The sequence below is a fragment of the Diceros bicornis genome, chromosome 4, assembly GCF_020826845.1.
Source record: "Diceros bicornis minor isolate mBicDic1 chromosome 4, mDicBic1.mat.cur, whole genome shotgun sequence".
Taxonomy (NCBI): Eukaryota; Metazoa; Chordata; class Mammalia; order Perissodactyla; family Rhinocerotidae; genus Diceros; species Diceros bicornis.
In genome coordinates, this window is record NC_080743.1 from 42,152,426 (window position 1) to 42,167,015 (window position 14,590).

General features: G+C 36.9%; 1 protein-coding gene across 6 annotated transcripts in view; it reads right to left on the reverse strand.

Annotated features, from left to right (window-relative positions):
* WDR47 (WD repeat domain 47) overlaps nucleotides 1–14,590 on the reverse strand; it is a 62,104-nt gene that overhangs the window by 15,097 nt on the left and 32,417 nt on the right. For 4 of the 6 annotated variants that reach the window (XM_058538687.1, XM_058538684.1, XM_058538686.1 and 1 more), the window contains 4 exons: nucleotides 13,227–13,353; nucleotides 6,797–6,975; nucleotides 3,612–3,872; nucleotides 575–650 (listed from right to left, as the gene is read on the reverse strand). In XM_058538687.1, the coding sequence (XP_058394670.1) occupies nucleotides 575–650; nucleotides 3,612–3,872; nucleotides 6,797–6,975; nucleotides 13,227–13,353 (643 nt within the window). The remainder of the gene's footprint in view (nucleotides 1–574; nucleotides 651–3,611; nucleotides 3,873–6,796; nucleotides 6,976–13,226; nucleotides 13,354–14,590) is intronic. The other 2 variants (XM_058538690.1, XM_058538688.1) reach the window with 1 other exon arrangement.

Below are 14,590 nucleotides of genomic sequence, written 5' to 3' on the forward strand. Positions count from 1 at the left end.
TGAAAATCTACATTTCTAGCTCTTCTTGAAAATCAAAAGGACTGGAAAAACTAGGCGAGCATAATTATTTGTGCAAGGGACAAATATTCCTATGTGCTCATCATAAAAATGGTCAAGTTTATTCATTTATGTTACCTGTTTGGCCCCATAAGCATCTGAAATAATGATTTTGTTTATGAGGTTAAAATCTGAACTAGGGAAAATAAGATAGAATGAAGCTGTATACTAGTTAGGGAAGGATGTCTGGTTCCAAAGCAAAACACAGATGCATTGATGAGAAGCCCAAAGGAGACACAAATACTATCTGAATAAATTAACCATAGAGTTCAGAGAGTACTATACAGCCCCAACTCGTGCCAAGATCACCACTGGGCCATTAATATGATACTCTCAAGTGTGCTTTCTGAGGCAACCTCTTCACTTAGCCCAGTGAAAGCTCAACTACCTTGAGATAAATATCAGCACTAACAATAATGACTATTTCTAAAAATAGTCTTTTTTTGAATTGAGAATTCCCTAGCAAAATACGCAAGTATATATAAAAACAATGAAACCTCCTTCCCCAAAGTATTACCTCTTCCCCTCTGGACCGTGATAGATTCCCTGAAGAATCTCCAAGGGGTGGCTTAATGACCGAATGTTCTGATGAGCTGTGTGAGTAGAAATTCAAATAAAATTTACTCTGAATATCAAAACAGAAGAGAAATTAATTTATCCTTTCAATCTCTAATATTTATTTTTTTGGCAAATGACACTCACTGACCCCAGTCAAAGTTACTATTTGGAGCCATTTATTAGGCTCTGGACTCAGTGACACTAAGCATAGTTGTAAGGAGTAAGTGAGAAGCCACTCTGGAAAGGGGATTAAGTCAAAGTCCACGAATTTTATAGTGAAATGTCAAGTATCTTTCCCTTGCTTACTTCCAGAATCTCAGTTGCTATGCTTAAATGCTACCCCAGGCAGGAACTTGGATTGCTTTTTAGGAAAATTAGCTAGCCTAAGAGATAAGACTAACAGAAACTGACAGTTGAGAGTCCCATAATACTACAATGTTTCCACTTAATCACTTTTTTGTGAGGCAAACAGGTAGACAGATCCATCCATATATGTAGTCCTTCCTTCCAATCAATTTGTTTTTAATGCCTCACTCTTTACAGATAGTCAAAGATTTCCAGTTACTTGAAGAAACCCTCCTAGATAAAAGCCAAAGACTAAAACAAACAGAAAGAGGAATCTGGAAGAAGAGAGGCAATTCAGAAAACAAAAGCTACAAAAGTATAATTAAAATCCTTAGACGTATAAGAGGAAATGATGAATCCAGGAAACAAAAACAAGATCTATAAAAAAAATTTTTTTAAGGAAAATTAGAGAAAAAGAGCTTAGAAAATAAAAATATGGTAGCAGATAAGATTTAATCAATAAAAAATGGAGGTGAGGAATGCTAAATAACATTTTCTCAATTTCCCAGAACTTCAGTTTCCAGCTTACAAGGGTGCATGAAGTACCCAGCAGAACGAAGGAAAATAGACCCACTCTGAGGTATATCATCATCAAGTTTTAGAACATCAGGGAAGAGAAAGTCCTAAAAAATTCCAGAGTGGAAAAAGCAGCAGGCCTCATACAAAGGATCAGGTCACCATGGCATCAGACTTCTTAATAAGAATACTGAAACTAGAAGATCATGTAGCAACGCTTTTGCAACTCTGAGGAATGATTTCCATCCTATACCCAGCTATACTAACAAATCAAATGTGAAACATTTAGACATGCAAGGTCTCAGAAACTTCACCTCCGATGTACCCCTTTTCAGGAAACTACATGAGATCCTAAAAACAGGGGATCTAATACAAGGAAGAGGCAAAGGAAATTACCAGGAGGATGGTAAAAGTAAGTCCCAAGACTCTCTATGCCTGAATGAAATGGCCTAGAAGCAATGAATATAAAGTGAAGCAGGAGTGATCCTGGAGGGATGTCTCCCAGGGGAAAAAAAAGGTAAAGAGAAAGTATCTGGTATTTTTTACTGTAATGAAAGGAGTTTTATGATTTTACAGTCCTGTCAAAGCATCCACAGATAGTTTAGGGCTAGGTACTAAGAAAACTAAGCATATGCGCACATACACACCAAATATAAGGCAATTACTGTGCCCATGATAAATAAAATGTTGTAGGAAAGGGAAATGTAATCATATTATACTACATGACTCATTTATATGGCTGTAATAATGTTAACACTGAATACTGATTTGAACAAAAATTGATATATATTGGAAAGAAGGAGTATACAATGTGAGTGTGTTGTGGGTAAGGAGTACAGTAGCTAAATCTATTTGGCAAGGAATCAATGGATAATAAAAATAGTAATAGAAGCATGTTATTCAGAAATGTGGAAATATATAGCAAAAGAAATAGCTAACCTGGTTGAAAATGGCAGTCTACTCAAAATAGAAATCATAGACAAAGATGGGTAAGACAGGAAATTCTGTTTAATTTTAAGCCTTGGAATGCTATTTGTCTTTTAAAACCATGCATGTATATTCCTCTGAGAAAAATAAAAATTAAAATTTAAAATCTGAGTTCTAGGGGCCAACCGGGTGGCATAGTGGTTAAGTTCGTGCACTCCGCTTCAGCAGCCTGGGGTTCACTGGTTCGGATTCCAGGCACGGACATGTGCATCACTTATCCATGGACAATTATAATATATAATTTATGGACGCCTAAGCCACGCTGTGGCAGGCATCCTACATATAAAGTAAAGGAACATGGGCACGGATGTTAGCCCAAGGCCAATCTTCCTCAGCAAAAAGAGGAGGATTGGCAACAGATGTTAGCTCAATGCTAATCTTCCTTACACACACAAAAAATCTGAGGGGTACACAAAACAAATGTTATAAGAACTATAATAAAGAAGAAAATATTAGATAAACTTAAGCTGTGAAGTATAAAACTAGAGTTTTTGATACTAAATTTATAAGGTTAATTCCTATAAGCATCCAAATGCCAAAAGCAAGTGAAGCCTTTTTAAATGAACCACTCTCAGAGGTGTTTAATGTTAAGAATAGATGAAGAAAATGCTCCTTAACTATTCCTATTGCATAAATTAACACTTCTTTACTAATGATAGCAAGATAAAAGATATTCCCTGACTAGGGAAAACATAAACATGTAAGAAGTCTTCAACTGCTGTAACTACCAGAGCTGCCAAGACTGTCTTGCTACAATCATTCCACCATGTTCTAAAACATCTTCTTGTGCCCTGAAAGTCTGTGAATTAAAAGATTATTCATTGAAAGGTACCAATGGCAAGAAAAAAAATCAGGAAGAAAAGCTAACACTGTATGATCTCTGAGTAAGGTGGCTTATAAAAAATAGAATTGTCTTCGTGGTGGTAAGAAAGCAAAAAGAAAAATAGGAGAATAAAGACTACTAAGAGACTTAGAAGTTAACAGAACAGAATATAGATAAATGAAGGCAAATTAGAAAAAAATTTGGTAGGTAACGAGCTCCAAAAGCTTTTATTTGTAAGGCTTCAAAGAGAAGTTCCACTTGCTATGTTTCTATTCATTATTAGGAAGTTTTAATATTTCCAGGTTTTACAAAGTAAAGCACTTACATTTGGTTTCCACAAGAAGGTGATTCCTCAAGAAAAGGTATGTGATTTGTTGATCCAGGATTACGAGGAGTGCTTGTGTGAATATTTGAAGCATCATGTGTTAACCTCTGACTAGGGTCTTGGGGTGGTATAGTAAAACTAGTTACAGAAGAATTATTAGATCCATTGCCTTTGCTCCCATTACATTGCTGGTTGAGCACTGATACCTCATTACCAAGGCTATCCATTCCAATATTCAATTCACCAAGCTTTTGAATGGACCTATAAAATAAAACAATGCAATTACATTAAAATAAAAACTTAATCACATTCTTAACATATAGGAGATCAAAAGATAAATACATGCACTTATAATATATAATTTATGGCAAGTTTAGTACTACAAAATCACCATCATCAGCTCAAGATGTCACCAAGATACTGACAGAAGATCCAAACTTTCCTACAGTACACCACTGTAAAGGAGATAGGTATAATGGGTACCATTGACTTTTGAAAAGCACCTTTTACGATAAAAACAGGAAAAAAAAATCTGCTTCTTCTCCAGTATAACTCTGGTTTAATTTTCAATTTAAAACTTAATTTTCCAAAATAGTCAAGAAAAATATCACCACTACCAAAATTTCTCACCAACAAAACAAAACAAGCCATTTTCATTTAATCTGTCTAGTAATATTATGTCAACTAGGAAATGGATGACTAGAGCAGGCCATGATGGGACAAAGTGAAGAGGCATCCCTATTATTCACACATTCATTCATTCATTTTACAGAGACTATTTGCCAGGCTCTGATCTAGGCACTAGAGAGATAAAACAGTGAGCAAAACAAGTCAGCTTCAGGGCCTTTCCCTCACCACAAGTCTCTCTACATCAGGGTAGTCTGACTCCTTCTGTTGGACTCAGGGCTCCAAAGAGCACAAAGAGGAAGCTGCCAGGCCCTCTTAAGATTTAGACCCAGAACTGGTCCAGCGTCACTTTCTTCAGCCTAGATTCAATATGAGAGAGGACTACACAAGGGATGTGATTACCAAGAGGTGGTGTGGTTCACTGTATTTTCTAATTTTCCTATGTTAAACATTAGTGTGTATGTGTTTAGGGCTTAAAAAATACTTTAAAAGAGCAGTTCAATATTATTAAAGGAATTGGCAGCCATTACTAAATATTTATCAGTTAAAAATTTTAACTGGGCAGCATTTCCCAAATTGTGTTCTATGAAACACTAATCCTGAGAAATGCTCCCTATGAAAAAAGAATCTGAGGTCAAATAAATTAGGGAAATGCTGAGTTAACTATAAAGAGTCTGAAATGCTCACATATCATTTGACTCTCTAAAAGTGGGGAGGATGGGGGAGGGACAGAATATGCCTTTAATAAGTGCCAAATCAGTGGTGCCAATTATTAATACTAATAAAATATCAAGAGGTATGAAGTAGTGATACAGTATTGTTAATAACAATCCTATTTTTTTTTTCAATAAGATCTATTATATAACATGATTCATTTCTCTTTCTATGCCTTTTGGAAGGGAGAAGCAAAATTTAAATCTGGAAACTATGCTCTGCTACTAGAATGATTTGGAAGAATAAAACATTAAGGGGGAAAAGTGTATTTTAATTTATAGATTCTATCTCTATTCAAGTTGTCCTTGGTATTAGGTACTTTAAAATCCTGGCACAGGCTCAGATATATAAAACTAAGGGCCTAGAAAAAAAGGATCAAATAAAAGTACTATATTAAGGAGTTAGAAAACAGAATAGAGAAGAAAAGGTTAAGAGAACAACAGATAATTTACATGAAATTAATTTACAAAAGTTTAGGATAAACATCTATTCATACTTGTGAGAGACCTGGTTATCCTATGGATTGTTAGAACATATCTTACTTTCTAATATAATTTTAAATTCTTATCTCTAAAGAAATTGAAAAAAAACTGTTAAACAATAAATATGCTCTAAACTGAACCTAAATTACAAGAAAGAATTTGAATTCCATTTCTGATTGTCTTTAAAGGAAGGATAAACTATTTTGAATAGTTTACCTTTTTTCCTGAGGAAGTACATCTCTAACACTATTGGGATCACAGAACTTTGCCACTTCGTCTTCTGACTTAATGCTAGATATCTGCTTGCACTTAAAAATAAAACGATCAGGAAGTCAAATCACGACTATGACTTTTATGGATATGAAGAAGACATCCAAGAACCAGAACTGGCAATTCATCAAATTAGGATAATTCTGATAAGCCACTTCATCAGAGGTGATAAGAAAATGATCTTCAAATTCAATGTTCAGAGGCCTACTTAGACTCTTTAGATCACTACTATAAACATTCCTTGTGTGAAGGTTTGAAGACAGGATCAGTTTCAGGCTCAGTGACTTGCACAACCCTCAGAGTGTCAAGCAGATTACTTCCTATATTACTGAACCAAGTAAGGGACAGTCACCACTGCATTGCCTAATCATAATCATGATTATAGCCAACATTTATGGCACACTTTCTTTATGCCAGGAATTATTTAAGTAATTTTATATATATTAACTCATTTAATCTTCCAACAACCCTTGCTCATTTAAATACACATATTCTGGTTCATTGATTTTTAAAAAAACACATTACCATATATATACCTCCTATAATTAAAAACAATATAAGTTCATACTGTCTTGGCAGAAATTATAAGAAAGAATCATTTTAATACATTGAATTCAAAAGAATCTGAAAGTTTAAGTTAAGCACCCAAAATAACAATAAAAATAACAGCTAACACTTAATGTAGTGCTTACTATGTGCCAGGTACTCTTGTAAGCACTTTACATAGATTAACTCATTTAATCTTCATGGCAACCCTGTAAGTAGATGAGGAAATAGGCAAAAAGAAGCTAAGTAACTTCCCCTAAGTCCTCAGCTACCCTGGGACAGAGCCGGATTCACCTGGCAGTCTATTTCCAGCCTGTACACTGAACCACCACACTCTTCTGCTCTTTTGCTTAGATGTGAAAGGACGTTTAAAGGGGAGGACAAAACTAAATGAAATCCTCAGAATGCTGAGACTGGAAGATATTATGTAACTCCACGTTACTAAAACACTTTAAAAGCCCTAAAATTTCAAGTAGCAGTTAACTGCACACTTTAAGTAGCTTTTAAATAATTCCTTATATTTAAAAAAGTGACTAAAAGACCAACCTATTAAGGAATTGTTCAGTAAGATTCTGCTGCTGATCAGGACCATCCTCCTGATTCACACCTCCTTCAAGCAGCATCTGTTGGTATATCTGTCGCTGCTGCTCCTTCTGTTCTAAATGCTGTTGATAGCGTAATCTTTGCCTATAATATTCTTGAAATTGTTCTGTTGAATCTCGAAGCTTAAAAATATTAGGAAAAAATAATATATTTGAGCCGACTATAATTGAATATGTCATCACTCAATACTAACTTCTACAAATGCTGAATAAAATACACAAGTAGCTATATTTAACAATTAGAAAATACTTAACATACTGCTCTTTGAAAAATAACATAGTATCCATGAGTCTTAACAGTCAAGTAGATCAGCTAATTTGCTTTATTCTACAGCAAGAGATTGACCAAAATGAATGGTCTTCCTGGATCCTTGACTACCCCAAATAAAAATACAAATTATAGTGGTCATAAGGGGGACATGGTTAGAGAATATGAGTGTAGATAAAGACTAATAAAAATCTATCTTTATTACTTTTAAAAATATTTACTGAGGGGGGGCCGGCCCGGTGGCGCAAGCGGTTAAGTGCGCGCGCTCCGCTGCGGCGGCCCGGGGTTCGCTGGTTCGGATCCCGGGCGCGCACCGACGCACTGCTTGGTAAGCCATGCTGTGGCGGCGTCCCATATAAAGTGGAGGAAGATGGGCACCGATGTTAGCCCAGGGCTGTCTTCCTCAGCAAAAAAAAGAGGAGGATTGGCGGATGTTAGCTCAGGGCTGATCTCCTCACAAAAAAAAAAAAAAAAAAAAAAAAAAAAAAATATTTACTGAGGGACTGCATTAATATTTAATAAACTCAACATGAACCTGATCCAACACATTTAGTTTAAGCATGTAAATAGTTTAATAGGTTAAGAGAGAAACTTATAAAGTTTCCCTCAAAAACAATAATTCAGGTTTCAAATGGCCTTTCACAAGAAAGTGGAATAAATGGGTGTTAAACTTAGCAGTCTCAATATCCCTACTTCACTCTTCTAAAAGAACTGTATAGCACTCAAACATACAGGACGGACTTAGATATTTAGTGAATTTCAACATCGGCAAAGAAAGATTCCCCTGCCAAGCTGCAGTCTGGTCATATTACACACATCATGTGCACCTGGGGGGTACCTGCAACAAATCAATCATCTCTAAAACTGGCCAACACTGTGGCAAAGAAAGACTCCCCGGCCAAGCTGGATTCTGGTCATATTACATGCAGCATATGCACTGGGGGTACCTGCAAGAAATCAATCATCTCTAAAATTGGCCAACACTGACAATTAGCTTAATGAAGAGTTTTGTACCGATAACTAAAGCTAAAACAGTCTCCCTTTTCCAAGAAATAACAATCCTCCTATATTTCATAAATTATAGCAATAACTCTGAGACAAAATTATCTATATGTCCTTTTTAAAGAAATTTTGTTGTGGTAAAATAAATTTAAAATGTGTCACTTTAACCATTTTTAAGTGTACAATTCAGTGGCATTAATTATAGTCACAATGTTATGCAACCATCACCACCTATCTATTTCCAAAACTTTTTCATTACCCCAAACAGAAATTCTATAACCATTAAGCAATAATTTCCCATTCCCCAAACCTCTGGTAACCTCTATTCTACTTTATGTTTCTATAAATTTACCTATTCTAGATATTTCATATAAGTGGAATCATACAATATTTGTCCTTTTGTGTCTGGCTTATTTCACTTAGCATGATGTTTTCAAGGTTCATCCATGTTGTAGCATAGGTCAGACCTTCTTTCCTTTTTATGGTTGAATAACATTCCATTGTATGGATATACTACTTTTGTTTATCCATTAATCTGTGGATGGACATTTGAATTATTTCTACCTTTTGGCTACTGTGAATATTGCTACTATGAACAGGGATGTACAGATATCTGTTTGAGTCTTTGTTTCAATGTTTTGGAGTATATACCTAGGAGTAGAATCACTGGGTCATATGGTAATTCCATGTTTGGCTTTTGGAGGCAGGACCAAACCATAGTAACTACACCATTTTACATCCTAACCAGCAATGTATGAGGGTTCAAATTTCTCCACTTCCTCACCAACACTTGTTATTTTCCACTGCTTTGATTCTAGACATCCTAGTAGTTGTGAAGTTACATTTCATTGTGGTTTTGATTTGCATTTCCCTAATGACTAGTGATGTTAGGCATTTTTTACGTGCTTATTGGCCATTTGTATATATTCTTTAAAGAAATGTCTATTCAAGTCCTTTTTTTCTGTTTTTTTGGTGAGGAAGATCGGCCCTGAGCTAACACCCGTGCCCATCTTCCTCTATTTTGTATATGGGACACCACCACAGCATGGCTTGATGAGCGTTGTGTAGGTCCACACCTAGGATCCAAACCTGCAAACCTGAGGCCACTGAAGCAGAGTATGCGAACTTAACCACTATGCCACCAGGCCAGCCCGTATTCAAGTTCTTTTTTAAATTAGGTTGTCTTTTTGTTACAGTAGTTGCAGTAGTTTTTTTTATATATTCCAGATATTAAACTCTTATCAGATATATGATTTGCAAATATTTCTCCATTCTATAGGTTGTCTTTTCACTTTCTTGATAATGCCCTTTGATGCACAAAGTTTTTAATTTTGAAGTCCAATTTATCAATTTTTACATTTGTTACTCATGCTTTTGGTATCATATCTAAGAATACATTACAAAATCCAAAGTCATGAAGATTTACGCCTGTTTTCTTTTTTTTTTTAATTTTATTTTTTCCCCCAAAGCCCCAGTAGATAGCTGTATGTCATAGCTGCACATCCTTCCAGTTGCTGTACATGGGCGCAGCCTCAGCATGGCCGCTTAAGCGGTGCGTCGGTGCGCGCCCAGGATCCGAACCCGGGCCGCCAGTAGAGGAGCACACACATTCAACTGCTAAGCCACGGGGCCAGCCCAACACCTATGTTTTCTTTTAAGAGTTTTATAGTTTTAGCTCTTTAGCTTAGGATGTTGATCTATTTTTAGTTAATTTTTATATATGGTACATTTGTATATTTTTGTATATGGTCTGAGATAGAAGTCCAACTTCACTCTTTTGCATGTGGAAATTCAGTTGATTCAGCATCATCTATTGAAGAGACTATTCTTTCCCCATTGAATCGCCTTGGCACCCTTGCCAAAAATCAATTGGCCATAGATATATGGGATTACTTCTGAACTCTCAATTTATTCCCTGGGTCTGTATGTCTATGCTTATGCAAATATCACAGTTTTGATTACTGTAGCTTTGTAGTAAGTTCTGAAATCATGAAGTGTAAGTCCTACAACTTTGTTCTTCTTTTTCAAGATTGTTTTAGCTATTCAGGGACCCTTGCAATTCCATATGAATTGGAGTATTGGCTTTTCCATTCTGCAAAAGAGGCTGTGGAATTTTTATAGGAATTACATGGAATCTGTAGATCATATTGGGTAGTACTGACATCTTAACAATATTAAGTCTTCCTATCCATGAACACAGGATGTCTTTCCATTTATCTAGATCTTTAATTTCTTTCAGCAATGTTTTGTAGATTTCAGTGTACAAGTCTTTCACCTTCTTCTTTTAATTTATTCCCAGGTATTTTATCCTTTTATATGCTATTGTAAATGAAACTGCTTTCTTAATTTCCTTTTCCGATTGTTCGTTGCTGGTCTATAGAACACAATTCAGTTTTATGTGTTGATCTTGTACTCTGCAACTTTGCTGAACTTGTTTATAAGCTCTAGCAGCTTTCTTGTGAATTCTTTGGGATTTTCTATATATAGGATCATGTCATCTGTGAATAGAGATAGCTTTACTTCTTCCTTTCCAATTTTGATGATTTTTATCTCTCTTTCTTATCTAATTGCTCCGGGTAGAACTTCCAGTAAATGTTGAATAGCAGTGATGAAAGCAGGCATCTTTGTCTTCATTCCCGATCTTACAGGGAAAGCTTTTAGTCTTTCAACATTGAGTATGATATTAGCTTGGGTTTTTCATAAATGCACTTTACCACCTTGAGGAAGTTCCATTCTATTCTTAGTTTTCTGAGAGTTTTTATCATGAAAGACTGTTTGATTTTGTCAAATGCCTTTTCCGTATCAATTGAAATGATCATGTGTTTTTTTCTTCATTCTATTAATGTGATGTATTATATTAATTGATTTTTTTTTATGTTGAACCATCCCTGCATCCTGGGATAAATCCACTTGTTCAGCATGTATAATCCTTTTAATATGCTGATGGATTGGCTTTGCTAGTATTTTGTTGAGGATTTTGGCTTCTATATTCATAAAAGATATTAATTGGTCTGTAGTTTTCTTTTCTTGTAATGTCTTCATATAGCCTTGGTATCAGGGTAATGCTGGCCTCATAAAATGAGTTATGAAGTGTGCCCTCCTCTTCTATTTTTTTGGAAGATTCTGAGGATTGGTGTTAACTCTTCTTTAAATGTTTGGTAGAATTCACCAGTAAAGCCAACTGATCCTGCACTTTTATTTGTTGGGAGGTTTTTGATTACTGATTCAATCTCTTTACTTGTTATAGGTCTGTTGAGATTTTCTATTTCTTCCTGAGTCAGTTTAGGTAATTTGCGTGTTTCTAGAAATTTGTCTATTTCATCTAGGTTATCTAATTTGTTGGTTTACAACTGGGCATAGTATTCTCTTATAATCCTTTTTATTATTTAAAGGTCAAAAATAATGTCCCCAGTTTCATTTCTGATTTTAGTTATTTGTGTTTTTTCTTTTTTTCTTTGTCAGTCTAGCTAAGAGTCTGTCAATCTTGCTGATCTTTTCAAAGAATCAATTCTTGGTTTTATTGATTCTCTCTATTGATTTCCTATTCTCTATTTTATCACTCCTCTAGTCCTTATTACTTCCTTCCTTCCTTCTGCTAGCTTTGGGTTTAATTTGCTCTTCTTTTAAGTTAGGTTATTGATTTGACATCTTTCTTCTTTTTTAATGTAGGAATTTACAGATATAAACGTCCCCCTAAGCACTGCTTTTGCTGCATTCCATAAGTTTGGAATGTTGTATGTTTTGGTACGTTGCATTCATTTCCATTAGTCTCTAAGTATTTTCTAATTTCCCTTGTGATTTCTTCTTTGACCCATTGGTTGTTGAAGAACATGTTGTTTAATTTCCACAAATTTGTGAATTTTCCCATTTTCCTTCTGTTATTAATTTCTTTTTCTTTTTATTTATTTATTTATTTATTTTTATTTTTTTTTTTTTAAGATTTTATTTATTCATTTGTTCCCCCCAAAGCCCCAGTAGATAGTTGTATGTCATAGGTTCACATCCTTCTAGTTGCTGTACGTGGGACCTGGCCTCGCGCTGGACGGAGAAGTGGTGCCCTGGGGTGTGCCCGGGATCCAAACCCGGGCCGCCAGCATCAGAGCGTGTGCACTTAACCGCCAAGCCACGGAGCCGGCCCTCTGTTATTAATTTCTAGCTTCATTCCATTGTGGCCATAGAAAATACTTTGCACGATGTTAATCTTTTAAAATTTACTGAGACTTGTTTTGTGTCCTAATATATGGTTTATGCTGAAGAATGCTGCATGTGCACTTGAGAAGAAAGTGTATTCTGTTATTTGTTGGAGTGTTCTCTGGAGGTCTGCAAGGTCTAGTGGGTTTACAGTGTTGTTCGAGTCCTCTATATCCTTACTGATCTTCTGTTTAGATGTTTTATCCACTCGTGTAAGTGGGGTATTGAAGTCTCCAACTATTATTGCAGAACTCTCTATTTCTCCCTTCAACTCTTCCATTGCTTACTTCATATACTTTGGGATTCTCTTGTTTCGTGCACATCCATATGTATTTTTAATAGTAATTTTTCTACTTCATTCCTAATATTTAGTTGAAAACAAACAAAAAATTTATTCACTTTTTAAAACTATCTACTCACCCCTTCTATGTGGCATACTACATAAGATAAAATTTACACCCTACTTCACAATACAATTTCCTTTCCAAAACACCACAGAAAAATAATCTGGAACTCTAAAAGCTTAGATAAAAGTATTGTATATTATAAATGTCAGAATTTCTTATTCATTAAATATAATTAGTAAAATATAGAGCATATATCTTAAAAATACAAGCTATCCACATTTAATGTGAGTTCAATTAGGTGAGTCCTGAAATATGTAAGATTAACTATGGTATTTTAGATTGTTAATAAATTCACCTGTTAAAAATGCTCCAAAATACATGACAACTAAAAACACCATATATTCTTCTGGGAGACGGGAGAAAATGAGCTAATAATAAGAAAATCTAGATATTCTCTCTCCAACTCCCAAATATCAGAAACTTCTTTTAAAATTCTATGCAAGCAAATACTACTACTTCTTACAAAGAGAATAACTCTAAAAGATATTAGATGTAGTAAATATTACCTCATTTTTTTCTTGCTTAGACGGTCCTGGATTCTGTGCTCCATTTGCAGGCTCTTTTTCTGAAACTGAACTCTGGCCGAGGATTTCACTGCCAATAGGCCGCTGTGCCTCAACAGGTGTATCACTTCTTCCAGAAAAATACAAAAAACAAAAAGGAGGAGGCGGAGTCAAGATGGCGGCGTAGGCAGACTCTGAACTCACCTCCTCCCGTGGACACAGCCAATTTACAACTACTCGTGGAAAAATTACCCCTGAGACAGAACTGAAAACTGGATAAGAGGAACTCCTACAACAACGGACAATCCTAACTGGGGTAGAAGAGGCAGAGACTCCCTTCTGGAGAGGAAAAACGCCGCCTTCACAAGCCGCCAGCTTCACGGCCGCCGGGAGCAGCTCACAGGTACGCAGCCTCCCTGGAGGCGCAGGGTCCTGAGCCGGGGAGCGCCCCCGCTGTGGGCATTTTGTGGACCCAGCACAATCGACACCAGTGGCATAATATCTGACTTTGCCTGCTACTAAAGCATTGGGTAGCACCCCCAGAAAACCCGGTTCACAAAGAAACTAAAACTGGCTCTTAAAGGGCCCACGCACAAACTCACCCGTTCCAGAAAGCATCCTAAAATCACCAGAAAGAAAGGTGCACAGTGCTTCGGTGACAAGAGACTCACCTAATAGGCCCTGAGTGCATCTCGGTGAGGGGTGAGACCTCTCCAGGGACTGGGACATTGGCGGCGGCCATTGTTGTGGCCTGGTGTGAGCATGCTGACACAGACGCCATTGGAGTTTTCCCTGAGACCTGCTAGCCCAGGGTCTGCTCCACCCGCTAGAGCACCAATTTAATCCAGCTCAGCCAGGGCAGGCAGCCCACCCTAGAGACTGGCCCCACCCAACAACAAGCCCTCAGGCAACGTGTGGGCCTGCATAGATTGGTGACTGGATTCTCTGCAGCCTGGCAACTGAGCTGACTTGAGCGGGGCAGGGTGTGCACAAGGAGTGGGTGGAGAGTGTGGGGTGGTGGCGGAGTGTGTGGGGCTCCCGCCGTGGAGAGACTGGGTCCGCTTGGGGAGGTCGGGGCACTCACACGGGGCAGGACTGTGTTGACTGTGTGTGTGGACCTGTGGGCAACAGGGCTTGTCAGCTGCAGAAGACTTGTGCTTCTCAAAGACCCACATAGGAGGTTTGCCCCACCTTCCAAAGCCTGAAACAACTGGGTGCTCCTGTGCCTGAGGGCAGCCCCACCCAGCTGCAATCCTCAGAGAGCTGACAAGAGACCTAATAGGCTAGAGGTTTACAGCAATTCTAAGGCCCTGAGCCTAACAACCTGCCACACTGGGGGCCTACTCACTTAAAAGAAATACTGCAAC